The sequence below is a fragment of the Podospora bellae-mahoneyi genome, chromosome 2 (assembly GCF_035222275.1).
Source record: "Podospora bellae-mahoneyi strain CBS 112042 chromosome 2, whole genome shotgun sequence".
Taxonomy (NCBI): Eukaryota; Fungi; Ascomycota; class Sordariomycetes; order Sordariales; family Podosporaceae; genus Podospora; species Podospora bellae-mahoneyi.
In genome coordinates, this window is record NC_085881.1 from 3,824,541 (window position 1) to 3,849,675 (window position 25,135).

The 25,135-nt window shown below is 52.3% G+C and overlaps 9 protein-coding genes across 9 annotated transcripts; 4 read left to right on the forward strand and 5 right to left on the reverse strand.

Annotated features, from left to right (window-relative positions):
- Window positions 1-330: 330 nt before the first annotated feature.
- QC761_0042730 (uncharacterized protein) lies at window positions 331-5,124 on the reverse strand (the record flags this gene model as incomplete). Its single annotated transcript, XM_062872377.1, is given in 5 exon segments — window positions 331-3,108; window positions 3,120-3,717; window positions 3,794-4,480; window positions 4,549-4,888; window positions 5,076-5,124. The coding sequence occupies 2 exon segments, from the start codon at window positions 5,122-5,124 to the stop codon at window positions 4,734-4,736; spliced, it is 204 nt and encodes a 67-aa protein (XP_062735407.1). The 3' UTR covers window positions 331-3,108; window positions 3,120-3,717; window positions 3,794-4,480; window positions 4,549-4,733.
- Window positions 3,987-5,107, forward strand: QC761_0042740 (uncharacterized protein). Its single transcript, XM_062872378.1, has 3 exons — window positions 3,987-4,715; window positions 4,775-4,897; window positions 4,960-5,107. The coding sequence occupies exons 1-3, from the start codon at window positions 4,396-4,398 to the stop codon at window positions 4,988-4,990; spliced, it is 474 nt and encodes a 157-aa protein (XP_062735408.1). The 5' UTR covers window positions 3,987-4,395; the 3' UTR covers window positions 4,991-5,107.
- Window positions 5,125-5,466: 342 nt separating the features above from the next.
- Window positions 5,467-7,370, reverse strand: MSS1 (mitochondrial splicing system protein; the record flags this gene model as incomplete). The annotated part of the gene is made up of 2 exons (XM_062876778.1): window positions 6,985-7,370; window positions 5,467-6,927 (listed from the first exon to the last, which is right to left on the reverse strand). The coding sequence occupies exons 1-2, from the start codon at window positions 7,231-7,233 to the stop codon at window positions 5,467-5,469; spliced, it is 1,710 nt and encodes a 569-aa protein (XP_062735409.1). The 5' UTR covers window positions 7,234-7,370.
- Window positions 7,371-7,450: 80 nt separating this feature from the next.
- On the forward strand, window positions 7,451-8,792 carry mak16. The gene is made up of 4 exons (XM_062876779.1): window positions 7,451-7,640; window positions 7,705-7,729; window positions 7,782-7,923; window positions 7,997-8,792. The coding sequence occupies exons 1-4, from the start codon at window positions 7,607-7,609 to the stop codon at window positions 8,765-8,767; spliced, it is 972 nt and encodes a 323-aa protein (XP_062735410.1). The 5' UTR covers window positions 7,451-7,606; the 3' UTR covers window positions 8,768-8,792.
- A 672-nt stretch (window positions 8,793-9,464) lies between these two features.
- Window positions 9,465-10,283, forward strand: QC761_210440 (uncharacterized protein; the record flags this gene model as incomplete). Its single annotated transcript, XM_062876780.1, has 1 exon — window positions 9,465-10,283. One exon carries the CDS (start codon window positions 9,465-9,467, stop codon window positions 10,281-10,283), a length of 819 nt encoding a protein of 272 aa, XP_062735411.1.
- A 721-nt stretch (window positions 10,284-11,004) lies between these two features.
- GYP7 (GTPase activating protein) lies at window positions 11,005-14,101 on the forward strand. Its single transcript, XM_062876781.1, has 2 exons — window positions 11,005-13,400; window positions 13,461-14,101. The coding sequence occupies exons 1-2, from the start codon at window positions 11,195-11,197 to the stop codon at window positions 13,826-13,828; spliced, it is 2,574 nt and encodes an 857-aa protein (XP_062735412.1). The 5' UTR covers window positions 11,005-11,194; the 3' UTR covers window positions 13,829-14,101.
- Window positions 14,102-14,133: 32 nt separating this feature from the next.
- On the reverse strand, window positions 14,134-18,348 carry POL3 (DNA-directed DNA polymerase delta). The gene is made up of 2 exons (XM_062876782.1): window positions 15,120-18,348; window positions 14,134-15,067 (listed from the first exon to the last, which is right to left on the reverse strand). Exons 1-2 carry the CDS (start codon window positions 17,702-17,704, stop codon window positions 14,326-14,328), a joined length of 3,327 nt encoding a protein of 1,108 aa, XP_062735413.1. The 5' UTR covers window positions 17,705-18,348; the 3' UTR covers window positions 14,134-14,325.
- A 1,186-nt stretch (window positions 18,349-19,534) lies between these two features.
- On the reverse strand, window positions 19,535-21,141 carry QC761_210470 (uncharacterized protein). The gene is made up of 2 exons (XM_062876783.1): window positions 20,409-21,141; window positions 19,535-20,340 (listed from the first exon to the last, which is right to left on the reverse strand). The coding sequence occupies exons 1-2, from the start codon at window positions 20,801-20,803 to the stop codon at window positions 19,686-19,688; spliced, it is 1,050 nt and encodes a 349-aa protein (XP_062735414.1). The 5' UTR covers window positions 20,804-21,141; the 3' UTR covers window positions 19,535-19,685.
- Window positions 21,142-21,370: 229 nt separating this feature from the next.
- On the reverse strand, window positions 21,371-25,128 carry QC761_210480 (uncharacterized protein). The gene is made up of 5 exons (XM_062876784.1): window positions 24,416-25,128; window positions 24,216-24,357; window positions 22,545-23,912; window positions 22,217-22,479; window positions 21,371-22,148 (listed from the first exon to the last, which is right to left on the reverse strand). Exons 1-5 carry the CDS (start codon window positions 24,581-24,583, stop codon window positions 21,552-21,554), a joined length of 2,538 nt encoding a protein of 845 aa, XP_062735415.1. The 5' UTR covers window positions 24,584-25,128; the 3' UTR covers window positions 21,371-21,551.
- Window positions 25,129-25,135: the final 7 nt, after the last annotated feature.

Sequence of the window (25,135 nt, forward strand, 5' to 3'; positions counted from 1 at the left end):
CATGGTATAGGACACTGGTAGCTACCCACACACCTACCGGTGACGGGATCCATTGTCCAGCATCTATACTAGACAGTCCAGCCTGATATCACAAGGCCCGATGCCTAATGAGCGTCCATCTCATCCTCCTTAGAGTCGTAACAATGTCGGTGAGTCTAGACTTCTGCAAGTCATTAGTTTCAACATCACAAATGTTGATAGGCATATATTCAGCATAGCAAAGACGATCTCTTACTCAGCAACCTCCTTGATATTGCCACATGCTGACCTCAAGTCCCAGTTTACCTCACGAAATCCACCGAACCGATAATTTCGATGACAATGACGACGACGACGACGACAGTAGAACGAGTCCAGACTTCTGCAACTCCGTGACTCAGGGCAACGCTAGACCCTCAACACTTTCGAGACCCTTCAAGTCTATGAAACCATTGTTGACTTCGTGATAGGTCGACACATAAGTGAAAAAAAAAGGGGGCAATGAAACAGCCTGGCTGCCTAACCCGCGCTCGGCGAGCCGGAATAGGAAGGCAACATAACACAACACAAGATAAACCAAACAAACATACATCTTAACCAAGAAAGCCTAGCCCACCTCGCCTCTCCTGTCTTCCCCCGACCTCCCACACCCATCTCCACACCCCAAGAAATGTACATACCATAGCCCAGCAAAGCGGGAAAACAAGGCGTAGCTATCCGCCCTCACCAGCAACATCGCCAGCCTTGGCAGAAGTAGCTAGCAAGCTGAACTCCCCCCGTGAGCCATCCAACCTCGTAGTCAGCACCCGGTTATGTCATCATCAACTCAGGCAGAAACTCGAACACCCAAGCATCACATCCAATACATCCCACCCCAACCCTGCCGGCATCAATAACGCCACAACAATCAGTCAGTCACTCCTGATCGACCGGTCCTCACCAAAAGCCACGAAACCATCCCCTCCGTGTGCTCCGTCCGATGACGAAAAAAAACGTGGCAGTGAAACCATCACTTTTCCGGCCCGTCAAGACACCCGGGCGGATAAGCCTCTGTCAACAGGAAAGCAAATACCGGGCCCGTAAAGGTGCGGTGTGGTGAGTGATACAAACTGTAACAACAGCCACGCCAGAGAGTGCAACTCTGGGCTGTCCCGCACCGTACTATCTAGAATGAAAGAACCGATAGACATTACAGTGCAATATCCCCAAGGCCAACCAGCTGATCAAGTGTGCAGCTCCCCAGCCTTCCTAGGGAAAAAGCCTCTTGTTCATCTGTGCTGTTGTCACCGCACCTTGCACCAATACTAGTAAACTGCGTCCTTGATGAATAGGTAAAATGATAGTTGAAAATATGAAATTTGGATGCTGCACCCTTACGCCAAGAAACTTGTCTCCTCGATTGACAGGTACACCTGCGAGATTGATCCCGCCATAACAGCCTCCGATATACACCGCTACGTCCCCTCTCGCAGCGTCGAAAAGGCGGAGAGCCGAGAACACGGGACGTTGGGGTCCGCGGGGCTCGGCGAGGAGGCCGCATCCTTTTGCATGCTCTCCAGCTTCTACAGCCTTGGCTTTCAGGCCTCCCTTTTCGCATCTCATCCTCTCGCAAAGGAAAAACAGATGACTCTTCTTTCGGGAACATGTTCAGCTCAACATGGGCAGAAACAACAACGCTCCTGCGTTACGATGGCTTGTAGGTAATGTCATTCCTACCCAAGCACGTGGATGGCAAGTGGAAATACTAGGGAAGCAGCTTTCTGTGTAGTTGTTGGTTGCTCTGTACCACACAGCCTGCCGCTCCCGAAAAGAACATGAGATGGCATGTCGTCCAACCGTCCAATTGTGTGCCCTTGTTCGCTTGTAAAGAGCCGTTGGGGCACCAGTCTTGGCCCCCACAACTCACTTGATCGTAGGGCTGCAGTTGGATGTCGACTCGTTTCAGAACCACCGGACACCGCAGCCGCAAAAGGGAATTTATTCGCAACCTAGAACAAGCTGCACTGCAGGTTCGGTCCGAGATGGCAGATGAGTAACACGGTGATATTTTGGTTCGATGCCCGAATCGCCGTCTAGATATCAAGGTAAGCGAGATAGATTTGGAAGAAGTGCTGATGGTCAATGTTATTCTGAGGCATCTTTATGTGGAAGCCTGGAAAGGCCTAATGCAATGAGGGTAGTTGACTTCTGGAGCTCAATGCCGGTGACCAATCTCGGCGCCAAGCTTCAGACGTTCCCGGGATGACGGGCGGGTAGCTGGGCATTTGGTTCTCTGGGACCGTGCCTCAAGAGAGCCGAGACAAAATGTCCCGGTAACCAGGGGGGAGGGGGCCATCCGTGATCATGGTGCGGGACGAGGGGGCCCTCTGCTTGGGGTCCCTCTCGTCTGGATCGCACGTGGCACCAGGTACCACCATACCGTACCGACCACCACCATCAGTGAAGCAAACCCGCAATAGGCAAACTTATTCACTGTCGCTTAACCCAGGCGGCAAGGTGATAGAAGAGCCGCGGTCTGTACGACGCGACGAATATGGTGTGGTGCCCAGATCAGTACTCCCCCCTAAGTTTGCAGATGGAAATAGTCTGAAACAGATATCCATCTCGGACATGATCGCAAAGTCGCAGCCGTGATCAATATTCCCAGAGCGATACCGAGACATCGGAATAGGTTGAAAAGTGACAGGTTGAGCAGTGAGATGTCCTCAACAATCATGACCGAAGATACTTGGCTATTCGGCAATGTATTCCCCGGGAAACCCTCCCTGATTGTGCCACTCGGTTGTGATAGCGGGACCTCCACGTGCTGACAGTCAGCAGCTTGGTAACCGCTCGTATAATTCAGCATCTTGATTGCTTCATGACATGAAGTTGTCGCGGTCTGGAGGACTTTGCTGTTTCCGATCAAGAAACTGACGGCCCGAAAATCTCACCGGAACCAATAGGTCTGGCTGCGGCTGGTATGGTCATTATTCCGTCCGATGGAGTCTCTCTGCACATTGCGTGGCTGCTAGGTCGGTGTGACTGGCATGCCACACTCATCTATCCACAGACGAGCTCTAAACACCATTCTTGAGGTTGAACGATGACATGCTGAGTAACTCACGTGTCGTCTGTACATACGTTCGCGGGGCAGATGCGGGACCTTACGTAGACGTTCGGTTGCTTGGCGGAGCGTATGGCGGATAACAGACGGAAATAAGATATCGGACGACATAGCCCCTTCATGACCCGCCATCATCAGTTCCAATCCACGAACCATGACTTGGGAATAGCCGTCGCACCACGTAAGTCTGACGTGCGGCTCGCGACGATGTGGGATATCTGATGGAAGAGCCATGTGCATTCCAAATTCTGTGCAAGTGTAGCCAGGTGCGGTTGTGGCAGATGCGTCTCTTGTGACATGTGGTTGGAAGCCCAACACGTGCTGTTGGTACAGCTGCAGATGCTCTGCCGAAGGCTTGCGGATCGTCCGGCACTGGGCGATGCGTTCCACTGGGTCGGAGACAGACGACAGACGACCGGTACCACCAGAGCACAAGTCCACCACACTTCGCGTACTCCTGAGCCGCATCTGCAGGATTCTAGAGCACACCAGATATCGGCACGCTGGCTAAAACCGGCAACGACATGCTGGCATTACTCCCGAGGAAGTCGCCGTGTATCGCCGTATGTCGCCGTATAAACCAGTTTGAAGACGAGCGGGGCATAGAGAATCCGGCGTGCCTGGCAATGTCTCTGTCTGCGTAGTCAGCATGCGACCGAACGACGTTAACGTAAACGGAAAAAGATTGTGAAGCCTCAGGCAAGGTACCTTTTTTGTCGCAGAGGGCTGCATGCAAGTGGCTCGCGCCAGGTGTAACCCCAGCAAAGCCCACTGGTGCTTACACAGGCCACCAAGGCATCCATCCAATTCCATCTTTGGATGCCACTCAGCCCTATGCAAGTGTAGGAAAGTGGCCCAGTGTGCGTATTGACAGGTTTCAAAAAATTCCATTCGCCCCCAAAAACGGTTTCGATGTTCGTTCTAATTCCCTATTTGGTACTTGACTCTCGGCCCTATGCAAAGAGTAGCATCACCAGATGTCCGGATCTCACGGCTTGGAGGCGCAGATGCATCTCATCGTTGGGCCCAGTCCCGAAAACTGTCGTAACTGCCATGCATTTCGTCCAGCTTGCCTTGGTGCCCGTCCAGTACCTTTGGCCCCTGCCGTGCGAGTCACATCCCCAGGAGGCGTGATATGTACCTTGACAAGGCGTTCCACCAATATCACCCAGTCGTATCACGATGCCTAAGGCGTGTGGGGAACGTAAGGAAAGTAAGGTCTCTTTTCGCCTTATGTCATCTCGCGGATTTGGGGCCCCCGCGGGGCACTGTCGCCTGCAACTACATGGCAGTTCAGGAAAGAGGGCGAGATGAAGTTGCCCATCTATTCAAGTGGCATTGACATGTCGTTCAAAGTTATATATATAAGGAACTTCGTGTTCCCAGGTTCCGGTCCTGTTTTTATCATCAGCATCAGCAACACATCCCATCAACTGCGTCAACCAGCTCAACTTTTTACTCACAGCATCACCACCAACAAGCTCTTCCAACACAACCTAACAACACCCAAACCATCATCTCTAGCCTCAGCTTTTAAACTTCAACCCATAACCCAAACCTTCGCAATGGCTGCCTTCGCTTCTTTCACCACTGAGCCTTGTGTCAACTATGGCCGCTCCGGCTACAACAAGTAAGTCGCCCTCTCGTCTCAACATCCTGGGGTCTCCATAGACTGACACCATGCTTCAGGGGCAACTCCGAGGATGATGAGGAGAACAAGTTTAGCAACTTTGGCCGCTCGGGATACAACAAGGGGAATGACGAAGACGAGGAGGACAAGTTCCGCAACCATGGCCGCTCCGGCTACAACAAGTAAGCCTTCCGGCCATCGAGATCAACTTGAAGTCTTCCAACCAGAACTAACCGTTTCACAGGGAGAACGACAAGGAAGAGGATGACAAATAAGTGCCTCCGGAAAATTCACAACACCAGACCGGCATTCTCTCCCCTCTTAATAACCAGCTCAACTCTGAAGCCATCGCCAGCTCACCGGGGCAAGACTCGCCGACTGTCTTCTGTTTCCTCCTTTGTTTTTCCATTTGTTTTAGAAGATTTCATCCGTCATCACTGACGATACTCCTCATGTACCATCATCGCATATAGACGGGCGGCATAAATATCCGGGGTGGCGACCTGATCGCATCCCAAAACCTCAAGAGATGGACCTCACGGTCAATGGCGGCAGGAGGTGGATTTCCTTTGTCGTACACGAAATGGCCGGGACGAATCATGAGCTTCTGGCCCCTCGATGGGGACCTTGTACAACACGGATATTATTATTAGTTAGACTAGAATTGCATTTGCATATTCATTTTCCAACACAAAATCTGTACCACATTGTCAGTCAATAGTCTCTTCATCACATTGCACAAAAAGGAGCATTACTTTTCGAAGATCACTCCTAACACTTCTTCGACGTCCCCGGAGTCGCCGCGTCCCGTGATACAGGCAAGCCGGTTGGCGGCAAGTCGCAAGTGCTCCGCCGCGAGTACAACGTCGGGTTCTCTTCCGGCCCCGCACGCTTGTGCCTCCGTCATGAAGCCTTCTAGATGCATCTGGCATTCAAAGAGAAGTTGATTTTGTCGTTCAGTGACACCAAGCAAATGATGCATATTGCCAGGCAATGAAGTGAGCTCTGAGAATGATTGGACCAGTCTCTCAGTGAGGGTATGAACACCCCCTGGATCCGTTAGCCCTGCAGCCGCCGTCGCCGCAGCCTTGCAGGAAATGGTGAGCGGCTCGGCACCTTGGAGACCCTGAACGCTCCCAAGAGCCGAACTTTTAAAACCTTGGATCAGCGGTTCCAGTGTTTCTCGTTCCACAACATCACTCTTGTTCACCGCAACCAAGCACTGCTGAGCTGCAGCTGCTAATTTCAGCGTCTCCATGTCATAGCTTATCTGGTGACCGCCTCCTTTTACTGCTTCCACGGAGGCCAAGACGATGACAATGTCCGAATCCATTGCCTTCTGACGTGCTCTGCGGATGCCCTCCTGCTCGATAGCGCCGATGACTGGGCTCGAGTCCCCGCCAAGATTAGCAATCGACCCGGTCGACTCGGTTCGTATGCCAGCTGTGTCAGCAAACGAACAGAGATATCCCCGAATATCAAGATTCGCCTCGATAATGTCGCGGGTAGTTCCCGCTTCCGAGGAAACAATGGAAGCTTCCCGTCCAACAATCTGGTTCATCAAAGAGCTCTTCCCGGCATTGGGCGGTCCCAACAAAGCTATCCGGATACCGTTCCGTAGAAGCTCACTCTTTTGGCTGCCAAGCTTGTGCATGTTGATTGAATGCAAGATGCCCTCCACTAGCCGTCTGACATTGGTAAGCAGCTCGGTCGGGGATTCGTCAAAGTGCTGATCTTCTGAGAAGTCAATGAGTGCCTCGATCTCACCCCGAGCCAGCAAAAGTTCCTCTCGCCAGCGTTCGTATGTTTTGCCCAAAACACCCGAGTTGCCCTGCACGGCCACGCGTCGTTGCTGTTCTGTCACGGCGTCAAGAGTGTCGCCCAGTGACTCCACCTGTGCAAGATCGAGCCTCCCATTCAGGAATGCACGTCTCGTGAATTCGCCTGGTTCAGCATATCGAACTTTGCCCGTGGTCGAGCACTTTGGAATCGCCGCAAGCACAGCCTTAATCGTAGCAGAGCCTCCATGGACGTGCAATTCAAGCACATCTTCGCCAGTCACGGTCTTGGGCCCAGGGAAGTAGAGAATGAGGGAATCCGAGTCCAGGATATTGCCATTGGGCAGATTGGCAGAAGCTGGGTCAAGCAACGTCCTCACACCAGCATATCTGGGTTTCGGTGGAGGTTTCGTTGGGCATAGTGCTTTGTAAACCTAATCACATGTTAATGGAGAACTTATCACTATACTCCACGATGGATAATGTGTTACGCTTAAAGAACCTGGGCCAGAAATGCGGATAACGGCTATGCCCGCCTTTCCCGCACCCGATGACAAGGCATATATGGTGTCGTCGTTCTCATTGAAGAGCATTTCGTCAGTTCTTGGCGTAGCATAACCAAACTGCCGCATGCTGGATTTATGAGATGACAGCCATGGTTGAGGTTGTTGTAGAGCGGGCGCAACAGGCAATGCCCACGGCCGTGCTGTGAGTGCTCTCTTCAACACATAGCGAAACATTGACAAGAATCAAAAGGGAGAAAAGCGGAAATACAGCAGGGAGAAAACAGGTCTGGCGTTGTTTGTCATTGCTTCTTTCCTTCATATTCAATTGAAGTTTCATGTTGGAGCTTCCAATGCTTGATCTCTGATTGGCTGGTATTGGGGTAGCTCCGATAAGATAATCGGTGGCACGGACCCGTTCGCTATCAACCAAAACTTCTGTCTCCAAAAAATTTATCAGCAGCGCATCTGGACGAGCCCCTCCAGAATCAACGATTTGCCTACGAATTCTCGACCTTCGCCTCCCTCCCACACCCGCAACAAATCTGCGCGTAGTTTTTCACCACCACCATAACGCAGAGAAGACAGACCGAACTCGAGAACCGCGATCATGTCTGACGAAATCGTCTGGCAGATTATAAATCGTAAGCATTGGTTTTCATGGAGTCGAATTGGTTGCATGGTCTCAGTCGCTAACTATCCGAGAAGAACAGTTTTGCGCCTTCAAGCTCAAGTACGCATTAGATTATTTGCCATTTTGAGCTACACAAACTGACTTTACTTAGGACGACAAAGGGCCAGAACTTTTGCAGAAATGAACACTCGGTCAGCGGTCTTTGCAACAGGCAAAGTTGCCCTCTCGCCAACAGTAGATATGCAACCATCAGATCATCGCCCAAGGGCACGATATATCTGTACATAAAGACAGTATGTGGCCATCGCTGTGACGAAAGATGACAGTGGCAATGGGCGAATAGCTAACTGTGTATGCTCTCAACAGATCGAGAGAGCGCATATGCCAGCGAAATGGTGGGAGAAGATCAAGCTTTCCCAGAACTACGCGACGGCCCTCCAGCAGATCGAAGACAAGCTCCAATACTTTCCCAAGTTTCTTCAGCACAAGTGCAAGCAACGTCTTACGAGACTCGTACAAGTAGCGACCCGCATGCGCAAGCTCGCCGCCGAGGAAGCCAGACTTGGCGAACAGCTCGTACCAAAGATGGCGCCAAAGATCAAGGCACGTGAAGCCGCCAGAGAACGCAAGGCCCTTGCGGCGGCCAAGCTGGAGAGGACGATCGAGAGAGAGCTTCTTGAAAGACTGCGACAAGGCGCGTACGGAGACCAGCCCCTCAACTGCAATGCGACTATCTGGAAGAAGGTGCTCAATGCTCTTGAGAACGAGGGCGAGGGCACCCGCGATAAGGACATGGACAAGGGTATTGAGGATGATGATGAGTCCGAGAAGGAGATGGAGGAGGAGCTGGAAGAGGAGGACGAGGAAGAGGACGGAAACGTCGAGTATGTTTCTGACTTTGATGAAAGCGACGAAGAACTCGCGGATATCGAGGACTGGTTGGGCAGCGAGGAAGAGGATGATGCCGAAGACGATGACGATGATGAGGATGACAGTGAGGAGGACGACGAGGAGGAGGTCAAGAAGAAGGCCGGTGATAAGCGGAAGAGAGGTCGGGCCGTCAAGCCATCGGCACGCAAGAGGAAGGAGATCGAGGTGGAGAGAGAGACAGAGCGGTCCAAGCTCCTTGCTTTCTAGATATGGGAATGGACGGCAGGATGGAAAAGAGCTTTACTCGGCGTTTATGGGTTGTTCATCATGGCTGGCAAGATGGGTTGCCAGGTGTCTTTATGTAATACCGACTTGGACTGGGTATATAGAGCCCGTGCATTATCAGCAAGCGATCACCAGGTGGTGTTGATTGTATATCTACAGTACTGTATTGTTCATTGTGAGCTTCCCAGTCGCAGCCTTGTAAGTGCATTGACACGTCAAGCCAGCTGTTCGGCTATAAGTGGGGCAGACGAGGCTTTGTTGGAATGGCCTGTGAGTGGTTTGAAACACTGCGACACTGCACAAGCGCTGAAACCAAGTCGGTCGTGGGATTGCCACTCACTCTCCCAGCTTTCTTCCTACAACTCTTCCAACTTTGAACAACATGACAACCGGCCCACGACTGCAGAATTCCGCCATCTGAGTAGCACAGCAGGTTGAATATCAACTACCCCCACGATATTCTAGACAGCTTAATTCAGTGACCTTTTTCTCTTCTCGGCTGGCAACCAAGCAATAATTCGCGACCGCTCATTCGCTCGCGCAACGATTCACACGACAACAACTCGTTTTCCGACCGACCACCAAGAAAGCTTAATTCAGTGATCGAAACTCGTCCAACATTCCGCCCCCCCCCTAGGGCCACAGTGTAGGAAATAGCGAAAGAAGGAATAGAGCCAGCATGGCCTCATGGTACAGCTCCCTCCTGACCAACGCGTCCACAAACATCACCAAGCTCCAGCGAACCTACTTCGCGGGCGAATCCGACGGCGACACCGAAGACGACACACATGTCTGCCGCGTCTTGAGAAACTACTACACCGAAAAAGGCAGCCCCTTCCCCGGCTGGCTGCCCCCCGACCCGAAGGCTCCTCCACCGCAACAACCTGTTTTGGCGCAGCAGCAGCAGGGCAGATATGGCGGGTTTAACAACCAGGCTGGACTGGGAGGGTCGCAGACGAGATTGAATAGTCTGTGGGATAACAACAAGGGCGGTCAGCAGCAGGGACAGGTTGCGAGCAGTAGGAACCCATTTGCTGCTGGGGGACAGGCGGTGCAGCAGGATAATAGGCCGCAGGTGCAGAGTTTGAGGACAGGGGGGAGTTATCAGGGGGGTGGGAGGCCGGATGGTATGTCACCCACAGGAAGCGCGGCGAGTGGGACGAGCGCGCAAGAAAAGTTGAAGCAGAGGCTTTGGGGGGGAGGTGCAAGGACTACGAGCCCGAATGCGGCGGGGCCTTTCCAACCGCCGGCTCCTCAGCAGCAACAGCAGGCGCCGCCTCCACAGCAAGGTAGACGGGGGTGGGGAGGGGCTGCTGCTTCGGAGGGGGGGTATTCTAGTAGGCGGGACGAGAGGCCGGTTATGAGTGCGAATGCGCCGTGGGCCGATGGGGGTTTTGATTCTCCTTCTGGCGGCGGCGGTGGTGGTGGTGGAGGGAGGAGTTATGGTTTGCCGAGCGGACCAAGGGGAGGGTTGCCAAGTGGTCCTCGACCGAGATGATGGGTTGGTGCTAGGGAAAGGCCGAAAGCATTGGGATGAAATAATCTTGTAATAGGGTCTATGGGTCAAGAGTGACAGAGGGGATGCTGGTGTTACGACTCGGATTCCGTGTACCATGTGCTGGGTACAGAGCCGGCCGCGTCCAGTTACGCGGACTACAGTAAAATGCGAACCAAGCCGTTCTCCACCAGTGAAAGCCGAGCCATGACTTCAGGGCTTTCGATGTGTTGGAAGACAGCTACAGGGACAGTCGAACATATTAGGGAAAACTTTACTCTCAACAACCGTGTGAACAACGGAGATGATCATTTCAGCAACAAATAGTACAGAAAGCGTCGTCAAGCAGGCGTGTGTTTGATGTATCAGTATGTCCATAGCCGTAAGTCGTGCCTTGATGGCAGCAAATCATCTATTTTACAAAGGCACCGCGAGAATATTCTCTTCTTGAGATTCCTCGGCAAGACTATCACCATGGTCTGTTTGTTGGCATCAGATGACGACGACATGCCCCGAGTGGTACGTGTTGAAGGCGAGGGCTGGTTGTGCCTCGGTGATAGCAAGTACCGGTACCTTTTCTTAGCTATTATTAGGTAAGGACCAGCGGCCTATCAAAGTACCAGTACCTTTATCAAGGAGCAACCCCTCCAACTGCGCGGGGTTGCCTGCCCATCTGGGCGTTCCTTCAACCTTGACAAGCCCCCCAAAGCTTATAAAACACCTCGTGGTCACAGTCCACTACCTACCAGTCCATCTCCTGCTGACCCCGGGCAAACCATTGCGCATGTGAATCTGTTTTTCGTTCAAAAGATTTAGTACCTATCTGTTGCGAAATAATTAACCGACCTAGCACACAGCCTCAGCGAGCTAGCTAAGGGAGGGATCCAAGCGGTTGCTGTTGCTGCTTTGCGACGATGACCAGGGTTACAAAGACGTCATTCCCAAACTCTCAACCGCAACCACCATCAGCAGACTCCCACTCCACCATTTCCATTTCCACCTCCACCTCCACCTCCAACATTTCCCGCTCAGAAATCCCTCCGCGTCCGTCTTCTCCCTCAGGAAGCCTCTACGCAATGTCCGACGACGAAGAATCCGACTACAACACCATCACCCACACCGAAACCGGCCGCGGCGTGAAGCTCCTCTTTTCAAAGTCCAAAGTCTACGTTCACCCTACACCTTCGGCCAAGGACAATATCCCGGGGTATATTGCCCTCTTGCAGCAAAAAGCCTCCTCCGGCCTTACCCGCCCGACGAGTTCCTCCTCAAAAGCCTCGATTCGCTCCTCGGATTTGCTGCTCGCATGGGTGCCTGAATCTCAACTGGGGGACTCGGCCTCGATTTATGTCAAGGTTGACCTCTGCGATGGGGGCTCCCCCCCAAAACAATCATACCTGGTGCCGCCTCCCCCGACGGTGACTACCCACCGGGGTTCGGTAGGGAGCTATGCATTTGCTATTCCCGTGTCGGCAGTGTACTCGCTGCTTGTCCGTCCGCCAAGCTTGGGGTGGTGGTATGGGAGCGTGATTATCAACTCGAGGGCCGGTGATTCTTTTCCGGCCTTGTTTTTTCACGACAATGAATGCCAGAGCACGTTGCTGAAGAGGAAACAGCGGGCTAGGGAGACATTTGATCCTTTTGGCGAAGGAGGGGAAATGTTTTGGGGTGGGGATGAGGTGCTGAGGTGGTTGAGGAGGTATGTTGAGATTGAGAGGAGTGCGGCGGAGCCGAATGTGTACTTGGTCGAGCCGAGCCAGGAGGATCTGGAGGGGTTTGGGGGGAAGGTTACTGCCGGTGGGAGGGCAGGGCTGGCGGTAGGGGGTGGGGTGCCTGGACCGTCGAGTTCGAGGGATACAAGCAAGGATGGGGGGATGGATCCCTTTACGAAGTTTATCAAAGAGACGGGGTGGAATATTATGGAAAAGTTCAGCAAGGTGACGACTTTTACGAGGCAAGCAGCGCAGGATGTGCTTGATAACCCGAGGATTCCGCCACAGATGAGGAGGTTGATGAAGAACCCCGAGGTTCAGACGCTGCAGGAGGAGTTTGATAGTGCGAGGATATACCTGGCGAGGTGGGCGATGGGAATTGCGGAACAGAGCGAGAGGGATAGAAACCAGAGGATATGGACTGCGAGGGAGGTGATGGAGTTGGAGGATACAGATGTCGGAGAGTTTGAGCTGCTGGATAGCACGAATAGTCTCACGCTGGAGCAGATGAGGAAGCCAGTTACGCTGAGCGAGTGGAGGAAGTTTTTTGATCCACGAACTGGACGGCTATCGGTGACGGTGGATGAAGTCAAGGAGAGGGTGTTCCATGGTGGATTGGACCCCGATGATGGCGTGCGCAAGGAGGCTTGGTTGTTCTTGCTTGGTGTGTACGATTGGTATAGTACAGCCGATGAGCGAAAGGCTCAGGCTGCCTCGCTTAGAGATGCGTATATCAAGCTGAAGGGCAGCTGGTGGGAGCGCCAGATCGACCAGGGCGGTGAGGGTGAAGATGGAGAGTGGTGGAGGGAGCAGCGGGCTAGGATAGAAAAGGATGTCCACCGCACCGACCGCAATGTCCCGATCTTTGCTGGCGAAGACATCCCCCATCCCGATCCAGAGTCTCCCTTCGCCGAAGTCGGCACCAATGTTCACATGGAGCAACTCAAGGACATGCTCCTCACCTACAACGAATACAACAAAGACCTCGGCTACGTGCAAGGCATGTCGGATCTTCTTGCCCCCATTTACGCCATTCTTCAAGATGACGCCATGGCCTTTTGGGGATTCAAGTGCTTCATGGACAGGATGGAGCGCAACTTTTTGCGTGATCAGTCTGGCATGCGGGCTCAGTTGTTGGCTCTTGACCACCTGGTTCAGTTCATGGACCCCAAGCTGTATGAACACCTCCGTTCGGCGGACAGCACCAACTTTTTCTTCTTCTTCCGGATGCTGCTCGTGTGGTACAAGCGCGAGTTTGACTGGCCGGATGTGCTGCGGTTGTGGGAGGGGTTGTGGACGGATTATTTGAGCAGTAGCTTTCATCTGTTTGTGGCGCTTGCGATTCTGGAGAAGCACAGGGATGTGATCATGACGCATTTGAAGCATTTTGATGAGGTGTTGAAGTATAGTGAGTATTTTATGCCATTCCCCATTTATCCGGAAGATGAACAGCTAACTGTTGTGCTAGTTAATGAACTCTCTGGTACAATGGACCTAGAGTCAACTCTGATCCGCGCAGAAGCTCTGTTCAAGCGGTTCCAGAGGCTAGTGGAGGCGGTGGACAGGAAGGGTCACTTTCCTGCGCCCAAGAGGGTGCCCACACAGCCAGCAGGAGACGGTACTGCTTCTGGTTCCAATACTGCTGCGACGCCTGCTTCGCCGCAGAGCAACACGAACGCGAATGAACAAAATAGTAACAGCCTGAATAACAGTGGAAAGGGCAGGCAACAAGTGGAGAAGGTTATCTCGCCGGAGCTGAGGAAGTTGTTGAAGAGAGAGGTGGAAGTGCTGCCTAGACGGGACGTGGCTACGAGTAGTAAGAACGGGGGGAAGTGATGAGTTTTTGTTTTTTGGTGCTCTGTTGTGGCTTTTGTTTGGAGTTCTGGGACTCGGGAGACGGCAGGTGGACAATAGGGATACCATTCTGGCAAATTAGGGGGCAAAACTGGAAGTATGGGGGTTTGGGGAGGGAACATACCTGGGACCTTGGATGAGGGATTGCATGTTGTTGTGCGAGTTTCGAATTGGTTGTTTAGTATCCTTTGGTGGTATAGTCTATTGCTAGTGAATAACAAGCCAACAGAAAGTACAGCATGTCATACCATCGAGTTCGAATGTCGTTTACACTCTAAACACATTTCAAAAGGAAAGACGCAAAAAGTCAATTGCTAACCCTGTCTTTCGTGATGAAAGTTATATTCCAGCTAGGTGCCGAAAACCTCAAGATTGATAAACGCCCCTGTTGTCCCCAGGGTCCCAAAAGCAGACCACATCATTAACCATTTCTTTATCCCTTATCCCAATTCATATATGTATAACCCAACCCCAAGAAACTACCAAATAGCAGCCTGATCAAAATCAAACCTCGCCAACTCCCCATTCGCATCCTCCAGATCCTTCTTCGCCTTCATCCGCATATAAAAAATCGGACAGTCCTTCGAGCTGCAAATCACCTCACAGTGCATGCTCCCCTGACACCTCTGGCACTGTGTCCACAACCGCCCAAATCTCACCTCCAAATCACTGACCTTGTCCAGCGTCTTCTTGTACAACTCACCCACCCTCGGCGCGTCATCGGCACACACCGCGCCCTGACTCTCTTCTTTCCCTGTCAAGGGTTTCTTGCACCCCATACACGTTTGGGTTTTCTTGGCAAATTTCATGAGACCGCCTACTTTGGGTGCCGCGACGGAGATGGCGCGGGTGTGATCACCTGTCAGCAAGGACTTGGCTTTTGTCTCGCCGAGGATGGGCTCGAAGATGCGGCCGAGGGGTTTGGCGAGCTGATTGTCGAGGTAGTATTTTGTGTCGATGGGGACGTTGTGTTCGAGGACGTAGATGGGGTCTTCGGAGCGTTCAAAATTCTTGGAGCCAGTCGCGCCTTTGACCATGACATAGGCTACACGGTCGCCGAGGGCGGGGGCGGAACCGGCGTCGCGCTTCTTCATGCGGTGGGCGAGCTCGACGTGGGCTTGCTTGGCGGCGTAGTCGTCTTTGGTGAGGGCTTTCGTGATGACGAGCTTGGACATGTCGACGCGGTTTTGAAGGAGGTCGGCGATGGTGTCTTTGACGTATCTAGGGGAAATTAGTATTCCGCAGGGTAAGTGATGAGAGGAGGGGGGCTTACTCTTGAGCTCCAGGGACGTCACGATCAATGAGAATCATGCGGAGGACCTTCTCGATGACGGTTTGCACCAAAAGACAGTTGTCACGACGGACAGTCTCAATACCCTTGGTGTCCATCTTGTCATACTTCTCCGGTTTTGTCCAGTACAGCCCAGCATAACGCTTCTTGTTAATCAGAAGATAGGGAAAGTACACCTTTTCGAACTCGAGCTTGATGGGCTTGATGAACTTGCTAGACACATAATTCGCCGCATCCTCGCCGAGCTTCATGGCCTCGGCCAACTCCTTGGTGCCAAACTTGACCATGACGGAATCAGTATCACCATAGATGACCTGAGCGTCATGACTGTAGCCATTCTTGATGCAATATCTCTCCTCAACTTCGTGCTTCGTCCTCTCAATCATTTGACGACCGAAAGCGGTGGTACTACTAGCAATCTCCAAGCAGGGGAGTTTGCCGTTGGTGGCACCAGTCAAACCGTAGACGGAGTTTGCACTGATCTTCAAGGCTAGTTGACGACCGTTGAGCACAGCCTTTTTGAATGGATCTGTCTCAGCGGCAAGTTCTCTCTTGGCCTCCTTTCTAGCCGAGAGCAATTCCTCCAGAATTTGGGCCAACAGCCCCTTTCTCTTTTTGGTGGTAACAAACATGTCGCCATTGGGGGTAACGATGTAGTCCTCATCCTTGACTAAGCTCCACCTCTCAATATCCTTCTTCTTGATGAGAGTGGTGTAACACAAATTGTGGGCTTGAATGATGCTGGGGTACAGCGAAGCGAAATCCAGAGTGGCGATGGGGACATCGTAGTATCCTCTTGTAGGCTCAATGACAGTGGCACCCTCATACTGCTCTTCTGATGACTCTGATCTCATGTTGGGAATGACAAGCTTTTGCTCCAGGGCCTTGCGGAAGAGCTGACTCAAGAATTTGACTTGCTGACCTCTGGCGAGGAGAAAGTTGAATGGTACCCCCGTAACTCTTGCCATTTCGGTGTAGTTTTCAAGGCAAGACAGCTTGTCCATGAGTCTTTGTGGCAGGTAGGCATCCTTGAGACAGTAGAGTGCCAGTCTGCGTCTCGACTCTGGGGTACCCTCGAAAAGCTCCGTGATCATGGAGTGATGGACATCTTCTTTTTGTTCACCAAGAAAATGGGCGCACACAGAGTTCAGGGTATAACTGCGAAGTTGGTGGTCACGTTGAACCAGTTGAAGCAAGTCGAGCTGGAGACGACCGTTGGTGTTGGTGGCCTTCGTGTCGCGATTGCCCATCTGCTTGCTAGAGAAGTTGGTTTCCTTCGCTACCGACTTGACGTGCGTGCGAGACCAGTATTCGAAGTTATGCACTTTGAGATGTTTCGCCCTGTCAAGGAGATAGGGGAAATCGAAGTTGGCAATATTGTACCCGATGATGATATCTGGATCAACCTTCTCTAGGAAGTCCCGCCATGCAGCCAACATTTTCCCTTCGTCATCAAACTCCAGGATCTGAGTGGCCACAATGGGACTTGTGGTATCGAGACAGAACACATTTCGTACAAACGGCTTCTTGTCTCCGTATTTGGTGACGATATTGGCGATTTGAATGACGGAATCGTGTTGGGCCTCGGGGAAAATACCTTTGCGACCAGCGCACTCGATATCGAACGAGAGAATCCGGAGAGGGGCCATCTTAGACCACTCTCCAGAGGGCTTATGCGAAATCAGCTCTCGGTAGCTGATGACAGCTTCGAACTGGCAGTTGGACTGCTTGTTCATGTGGATAAGGTCATATGCGCCGGCGGGTGCTTCAACCCAAGACATGCCAGCAATCGAACAGTCTACCATGAACCGAAGCAAGTACTGGATACTGTCGTAGGTCATGATGCCGCCATCATGCTTCCACATCCCCTTCCAGTTGGCCTCGCCTCTCTCGATCATGGTGCGGACCTTGTTGATGTGTTTTGGATCGGTAACCGTAACCTTGATATAAGGATTTTGGACGTTCCCTTGGAAGCCATAGATGTTCTCGCGCATGGTCAGCGATACATTATGAATGACCTGTTGATATTGGTGATTTTGCGACATCTGCGATTCGAGATATGCTTTGAACGCAAGGCAGTCCTCAACGACGAACGAGACTGGCGCCGCGACATAGAGGTAGTGCTTGAAGTCTTTGACATGCAAAAGAACGGAGTTGCCGTTCTCGGTCACGCCAAATAGCTTCACAGCAGGTTGACCACCACCGATCGTGCCCTCCTCTGCCTCGATGGCTTGGAAGCAGAGACTGTGCTTGGAGGGATCGAAGTCGTTCGGAATGGGTGGCCGCTCCCATGCTTGGTCCTTTTCTGAGTTGTTTTGCTTGAGGTCTGAGATGTCCTGATTCAGTCTTTCAAGCACTTCGCTCTCGAAAACACTCTTCTGTTGGCTCGAGGCCATTCTGCCTTTGCTGTCATTTTGAGAGCTCTTGAAGCGTTGTGCTGGAGACGATGTGGGCTCATCGATGCGGCGCTTCTTGGTTGTGGCGGTAGAGGGAGTTGCGGCGATGTTCCGCCGGGTGCTTGAAGCCTCGCCAAAGGCCCTTTTCTGCGGTAATGTCGCGGAAGGCATTTTGGATTGCTTTGATGAAGGAGTGGCTTGCGGAAGAGCAAGTCTAGATTCCAGCTGTATGTCGAGGCATGGGATGGTGGGATATGGCAGCTGGGTCGTCTCTGGTTTGATGGGGATAGAAAGACGGTTGGAATAAGGACGTGGGATCTGGCTGGACTGTTGTTGGAGGTGTTGATGGCACGAACTCCAAATTCATTGAGCCGAAGAAACTGGGTGGACGCGCTCCATTCCCTTGTTACGTGACTGCCCCACTTTCTCGACGCGCGAGTTTAATTGACCAGTGAGGTATGTACCCTGCGTTAGACTTTAAGTGGTTCCTCAATATGGCCGCGACGCCACGCTCTTGCCTTACCTTAGAGCAAAACATATCGGGTTCAAGCACAAGCCTCTCTTGCATGTCATTTATCCATTGGTCATTTCTAACAAAAGTGGATGACAGCTTACAGGAGGAGTTGGAGCAAAAGCGCAGCCTGCCAACTAGCAACACGTGAATTCGCGTTACCTAACCCTGACCCTGGACCCTCGCATCCATCTTAACCCATTTACCCCGCCAACCTTCATCGAATCTTATTGATTGTTTACTTTCACCAACATTCTCATTCAACTTACAACATCGACATCCAGAAACACCCCAAACTAAAAACCACTAGTCCAGTCTCACGAGTTATCCATAAAATATCTCAATCAACAGCAGACTGACCTCCAAAAATGGCCGATCGCCACCTCCCTCCCTCCACCCGACTTATAACCACAACCACTGGCCACATCCCTTCCAAACCCTCGTCTCGTCTCATCCAGCAGCCACCCGGCCCCTCAACCACTCCAACAACAAATCCACCGCCCCCAACTGCCAGCTCTGTCCGAAGAAACCTCTTCCAAAGCCAACTAACCCGCCGCGCACCTCACCAAGCCTCCTCCTCAACCTCCTCCGACACCATCCGTCTCCACCACCACCACCACCACCACTCCAACTCCTACGACTCCTCCGACCCCTACCAAGACTCCCCACCTTTACCACCCCCCTCACCCTCCTCAGAGTCAATAGTTCCCCGCAACTCCCACGGTGAAATCGAACTCCTAGGCGACCCCCCCACCCCTCCCCTCTACGACTCAGACGATTCAGCCGACCACAACAACAACTCTCCATCCCACCACCACCACCACCACCACCACCACCACCACCACCACCACCACCCGGGGAATCAAAACGACTCCCAAAGGGCCGAACAAGCCGCCGCCCGCAACCGCCTCTCCGAAGCAGTCCGACAACACCAGCTCCACCAAAACAAACTCTTTATGTCCATCCCGGGTAGCAACATGGTGGGATCCGGGTACGGAATGCACCAACAACTAAACAACACCCAACCAGAAGGTCAGCAACACCACCCCCATTGCGATACCTCCCCCTTTCTCTTCAGTTCCACCACCGCACCTCACTGTTCTGATCCTTTTTGTTCTGGTCACCACTACCCTTCTTCTTCTACTGCCCCCGCTCAGAAATTAACCTACTATCCTACTTCTTCCCCTTCCTCCTCCTTCTCCTCCTCCTCCTCCTCTTCTTCTTCTTCTTTGCCTCCCATTCCTCCCAGGCTTAATAAAAAGCGAAAGGGAAAAATGAAACCCACCGTCTTTGATGAGACTGTAGACGAGAATGACAAGGAAGACTCATTTGCTAAAACCAAAAAAATTACCGAAACAGAGCTCATCGAGGAGGTCAAAGCCAGTCTGCGAGCCAAAGTGGCTGCCCTGGCCCAAGATAACTGGATGTTTGAGCCGGAGGAGCTTCCGAGACCTCATTGATCACCACAACTCAGATAATCATGTCAAAAAAAAAATGTAACGATACCCCAAGGCATTATGTATGCTCTTAATTATCGAATTATCGGGCTCTGATCCCTTAACTCCAAAGAATCGTGTGTATCGTGTACATACAACACCAACGTATGCTCCCCTCCCCCCCGTGTCTTGCTTTCCTCCCTCATTAATCCAGCCCCTCCGCAGCTGGCGCAGCCTCCACCCTCCTCGCCATCGGTCTCCCACCACTCCCACCACCACCACCCGGCATCCCCAAGAAGCTCCCCATCATGTCAAACAGCGGGTTGCTCTGCCTCGGTCTCTGAATCCCAAAGTACATCTCCCCAATCAGCTCCAGTGCCGTGTCCCACACCCCGTCCGTGGCCTCCTTGATCGTGGGCATGTACTTCCCCTTCAACTGCCTAAACACCTCTGGGTTGTTCCCCTTTTGCACAGCCACAATCAACAGCCCCAAAAAGTTCATGAGCGGCAGGCTAGGGAAGATCTTGGTCTCGCCAACATCTTGCACAGCCAAAGACGAGTTCTCGGCGGCGAGCTGTGAAGTAAACACCTTGTAGCACGTGGTCGCCGCCTTGAGGTTGGCCATCAACAGGTACGGAAGGACTGCCCTGGCGCAGTAAAGGGGCGCGGTGTGGGTTTCATCTTGTTTGTACCATTCATACTCCAACTGCGCAAGGACAGGAGGGGAGTCTTTCGTGGTGCCGAGGATCAAATGGCGCTCCGCCTCGTCGAGGCTCTCTTTTTCCTCTGCCAACATGGAGCCGATGACGTGGTGAAGTTCTGGGTCGCCGGCGGGGTAGTCCGAGTACTTCTTTGACCACCTATTTGTTATCCTGTCAGTCTATCACTTGTTCATAACGTTGGAGATGATGATGGGGTGGGAACATACTCGACCACATCCTTCACAAACTTCTTCCTGTTCGGCTCGGCGGGGTCAAACAGCCTCAAACAGGTCAACACCCTCCCCTTGCTTGTAGCGTCCACCTTCAGCCCAGCCTGCTTGTAAACATCCACCAGCAAGATAGCGAGATCGCCCCCACTGCCGCCGCCTGTTGGACCTGTCTTGAGGAGGGACTGGGAGACAGAGGACAGAATGTCGATGGCGGCGGTATAGTTTTGCGATTTGGTGTACCGGGCCGCGACGAGTCGGGTCTCTTGGGCGGCTTCGTATTGGGCCTCGAAGGGCATGCCGGGGGTGATTTTGGATTGGAGGCGGGTGATGATTTTGGCTATTTTGGGGTTTGTGGGAGCCGCCCCCGGGGCGGGGGATGGTGAGGAGGCCATCGTGAGAGGTTGATTGGGGAGGGTTGATATGGGAGGCTGTCGAGTGGTTACAGGAGAGGTGAGGTGAGGTGAGGTGAAGCTTAGGTCGGGATCGGTTCGGCTCGAAGTCGGTGTTGCACTGTTCAGCTTGTAGGAGCTCTGCGCGCGTGAAAGTAAATACGCAGGCAGTTGACGAAGAGAGTCAAAGGTTCAGCAACGCAAGGTAAGGTACAGTTAGGTTTAGGAGAGTGTAGCTAAATCCACTGCGTCGGGACAGTTCAAGCTCAAGGTCAGGTCCACGTCCAACGTCCCCTCGTCTCCACTCTTGCGCAACTGCCTGCCGCTTCGTGTGCTTTGCCCCGCAATGACGGATGATTCTTCGATCTTCTGCGGGGCACAAGTGACATGGAACGGCTTAAACCCCGCCCATTCGATCCTATATCAGGGTTAGGGTATGTTGGCACAACCTGAAGCCCCTGAACCCCTTTTCGCTGAGTGCGCATACTCTGTACCGATATCAGGTTCATCTTCACATGCATGCTAATCACTCAAAACAACAAAGTATAGTCGTATGTACACACTCGACATTATCCCCAACTTCCACACCACCAAGTCTATTAACTCGAACCGCTCCGTGTATTCTGATCCCCTGCCTTCTGTCTGCAATGATTTTCGCTAAACTTCTCAAATGGTATCATCTGTCCACGCTGCTACAGAAACATCACAACAGTGGCCTCTCAAACAAGGATCCTCTATTATCCCATTCAATTCAATCCGTAACCATCCTATCCCCATCTCCATTGTTCGTAATAGGATCAGCTAAACTCCCGCCACCTCCATTCCCACCCACCTCGTTCACACTCGTTTTCGTAGCAGCGTCGCCCTGAGCAATCTCATAAGCGTCAGCACTCGCAATTATTGGGAAAAAGGCAGAAGTGCGGCGTTCCACCATCTCCTGAACCGCCACACTTACCCCTTTCCCACCCACCGGTTCACCACCATCCGCCCCATCCCCAACAACATCCAGCATCATTTCATCATCCTTGTCCCCTCCAGATCCAGCCGAAGCCCTGTTGGAAGACAAGGTATCAAGGCTAGCCGACCTCTGCAGCTTTCCAGGTCCAGCAATGCCAGCCCACTGATCGTCGGCCCCTCGCTTCTTGGATGCTTCCGCCTCTGGTGGACGCTGGGACTGATCCGTCTGCAGCTCCTTCTTGAAAAAGTGATTATCGTCCTTGACAAACTTCTGGAGCTTGTCCGGAAGAGGGTCGTATTTCTCATTCATGGCCGAATCAGTCGCATATACCAACATGCGGTTCTCCTTTGATTTGTTCCACATGGCGAGCACGGACTTGAGCTTCAAAAACTGTACACAAAAACCGTGGTTAGAATCCTCAACCATGAGTAATCCACGAAAGCCGCTGCCACACATACCTCATACTCAACCCTGTTGCGATAAGACATCTTAAGCCACCACCCACCGGTATCCTCCACTCCTGGAGACGAGCCCTCCTGGATGATATCATCCAATGGCTCCCCCGTCCATCGCAACAGAACTTGAGAATCCCCTATCACCGCGCCAACAAGCGTATACTTGTATGTGGGATTCCAGGCTGGGTCGTCAGACGGGGTGGTGAACTTTGCAGAATTCGCCTCAGACTTCGCTGCTATCGGGTGGAAAATCTCCTCATTGAGCTCTAGAATACAGTCAGTATATGTCAATCCATGTTCGCCTTGATTCAGAAAGAATGGTTCCACATACTCTCTGTCACGCTCTCGGCCCTAGCGATGACCTGTTCAAGCTGCTTGATTCTCGTCCGGTAATGAGCAAGAATTTCCTTCTCCTCGTCCGACCACGATGGCTCATCCTGTGAAGAAGGCAGATACATGACATCTTCAGCATTGCGGAAAGCATCGTTATAGTTCCTCCAAAGAGCTCCTTTTCTCATGCTTTCGATTTTATCCTTCAGCGACTTTATAGTCGCTAGAGCCAACTCCTTGCGTGTCGCCTCGCCCTCTGCCGTTTTCAACCCATTCGTCTTTCTGCGGTACAGATCAATCTGCTCCCTTGCGATTTCCGCAAGCCTCTCCCGATTACATGCCATGTATCGGTCAAGGTGAAAGATTTCTGGAATTTCGATGTCGGTTATACGGCTGTCTCTGGTCCGCAGAGTCAACACTGAAGATGGATGTCGAATCATAGCTAGCATGCCTTGATCCAGATCCTCAGCCGCCACCGGAACGTCCGGATAAAACAGGAGGTCCAAATAATCGTACAAGGTCTTTGGCGACTTTGCTTCATACTTGGTATCGATGTGGTGGAGGGGAGCGGGTATGAATAAATCTAAAAGACCAAACTGGTCCTCCGACTGGTGCACTGTAATGTCCTGGATCGGAACGACCTCAACTTCCGACATCAGAACCGAGTAGCCCACTGTCGATGAAGAACCTTCGACGTCCCGCAGAGCATTGTTGTATGCAAATCTGTGAAGGAACTCCTTTTCTTCATCGTCGTCGAAGTACCTTTCAGGTTCTGGGAACTGCGCCAAAATATCAGCTGTCGCATATGAGCGCGTTGTCCCCTCCAGAAAAGCCATTAGACGGTGAACTTCAAATTCCCATCGCGGTCCGTTAACCGTGATCGGCTCGCCCTTCCACCAATCCTGTGAACAACGGTATCCCCATGCTGGCTCATCACCGATCCTGAGCAAAGTATTCCGCGCCGCAGGAATTCGTTGTAAGATCATCAGTAGACCGCCCAACAGATGACTATTGTGGTTCGGCCGGCGCCTGAGAAACACGGGCAGGCCTGGTTTTCTTTGTCGGCAAGTCGGTACCTCATCTTCGAGTGGCGGCGGATAATGACTGGTCACCGCCCATTCTTCCTCCGAGTAGTGCTCTCTGGTGGCCGGCCCAAATTGACCCTTAGCTGAGGACGAGGGCCTAGGAGGTAGTGTTGGTTTCTGCGCTGCGAGCGATGCCGCTACGGCCTTTTGAATATCCTCGTCTTCCTGCTCTTTGGATGTTGGGGCCCTGTTGTCCGCTCTGGATGGGACACGTGTGGGAGGCGCGCCCGTGGTTCCAGGAGTCTGACCGTACAGGACCTCATCCTCGCCTTGTATCCTGAAAGCTAAAACCTGTCAGCAATTTGCTCATTTTTGACTTCCAAAAACAACGCCCTTGTGTGGCTGTGATAAGGAGTATCCGCAGGTCAAGGTAGCCCCATGCAGAAAGCAACCAAGACTACCTGAAAATCAGACAGCCCTAAAGCTTACTCCGGATGCAATTCTGAAATCGAGTGGACCTGTCCGCATCCCCAGAAGACCTCACAATGACCTCCACGCGCATGGCCCCGCTCAACGTAACCCATCCAACGATAAAGCCACCACGCCCACTTCCTTCGCCGGTTCAAGGGTAAAAGGGGTCTACTCACAAGGTGATGACTCCGCCCCCAACAACGGCGTGATATTCGACGTTTCTGTCGCCTCCAACCCAGGCATTTCCTCCCAGCTATCCCAGCCAGTAGTAGCGGATTTATCAGTAGAAGGTTTATCCTTATATCTCGACACCCATTCCTATTTCCACAATCATGTCAATCCCCTACCCTACACCCCAAGAACAAGCCAAACTTACATCGGTACCACAAAGTGTAAACCACTCTTCAACAACGGCATTGACATTGTTGTTGTGCTTTCTCAGGGCCCTGATCAGCATCAAATTGTCCGGAAAGACAATCCCAGTTTCTGTCGCCATCTTATGAGCCTCCTGCTCCTTATTCGTGAGCATGGATTCGTCCGCCATGGTGTCCCCGGCTTCCAGTTATCGTTGTGTAGTGTTGCCGTAATCACGCCCCCCGTCAGGTGGTATGTTCGAGAGAGCCAAAGTTGATCCGTTCAAGCTTCCATCGAAAGCGGGCGGTGGATACTCCTAGAGGGCGAGCTGAAGGGCCCAGGGGTGAGAGCCACTGCAGAAAGCGGTGCGTTCGTAGTCCGGTGGCCGAAAGTCTTTTGGGGTAAGCAATAATCCTGTAAAAGCTTCTGTCGTTTGTCAAAGTAGATGTTATGAGCAAGCCCGTGGCCCATCGAATATTTGCAAGTGTTATGACAGAACCGATAGAGTGTTGTTGGAAGCGAATGATTTCCGTGGCGGGGGGTGACGCGGGTGGAGGGGTTAACTCGGAAGTTGCTGGGAGGCAAGACGGATGATCGCTTTCGGTCGTTTGTTGGCTGGAGGAAGTCGTCGGGCTTCTCTCAACTTTTCAAAGCAGTTGTAATCTGGTCAGGAGGTACAGAAGGTGGGATAGTCGCTGGAACCACACGACCCAATTTACAAGGAAGCTGCAGCGCATCTTTG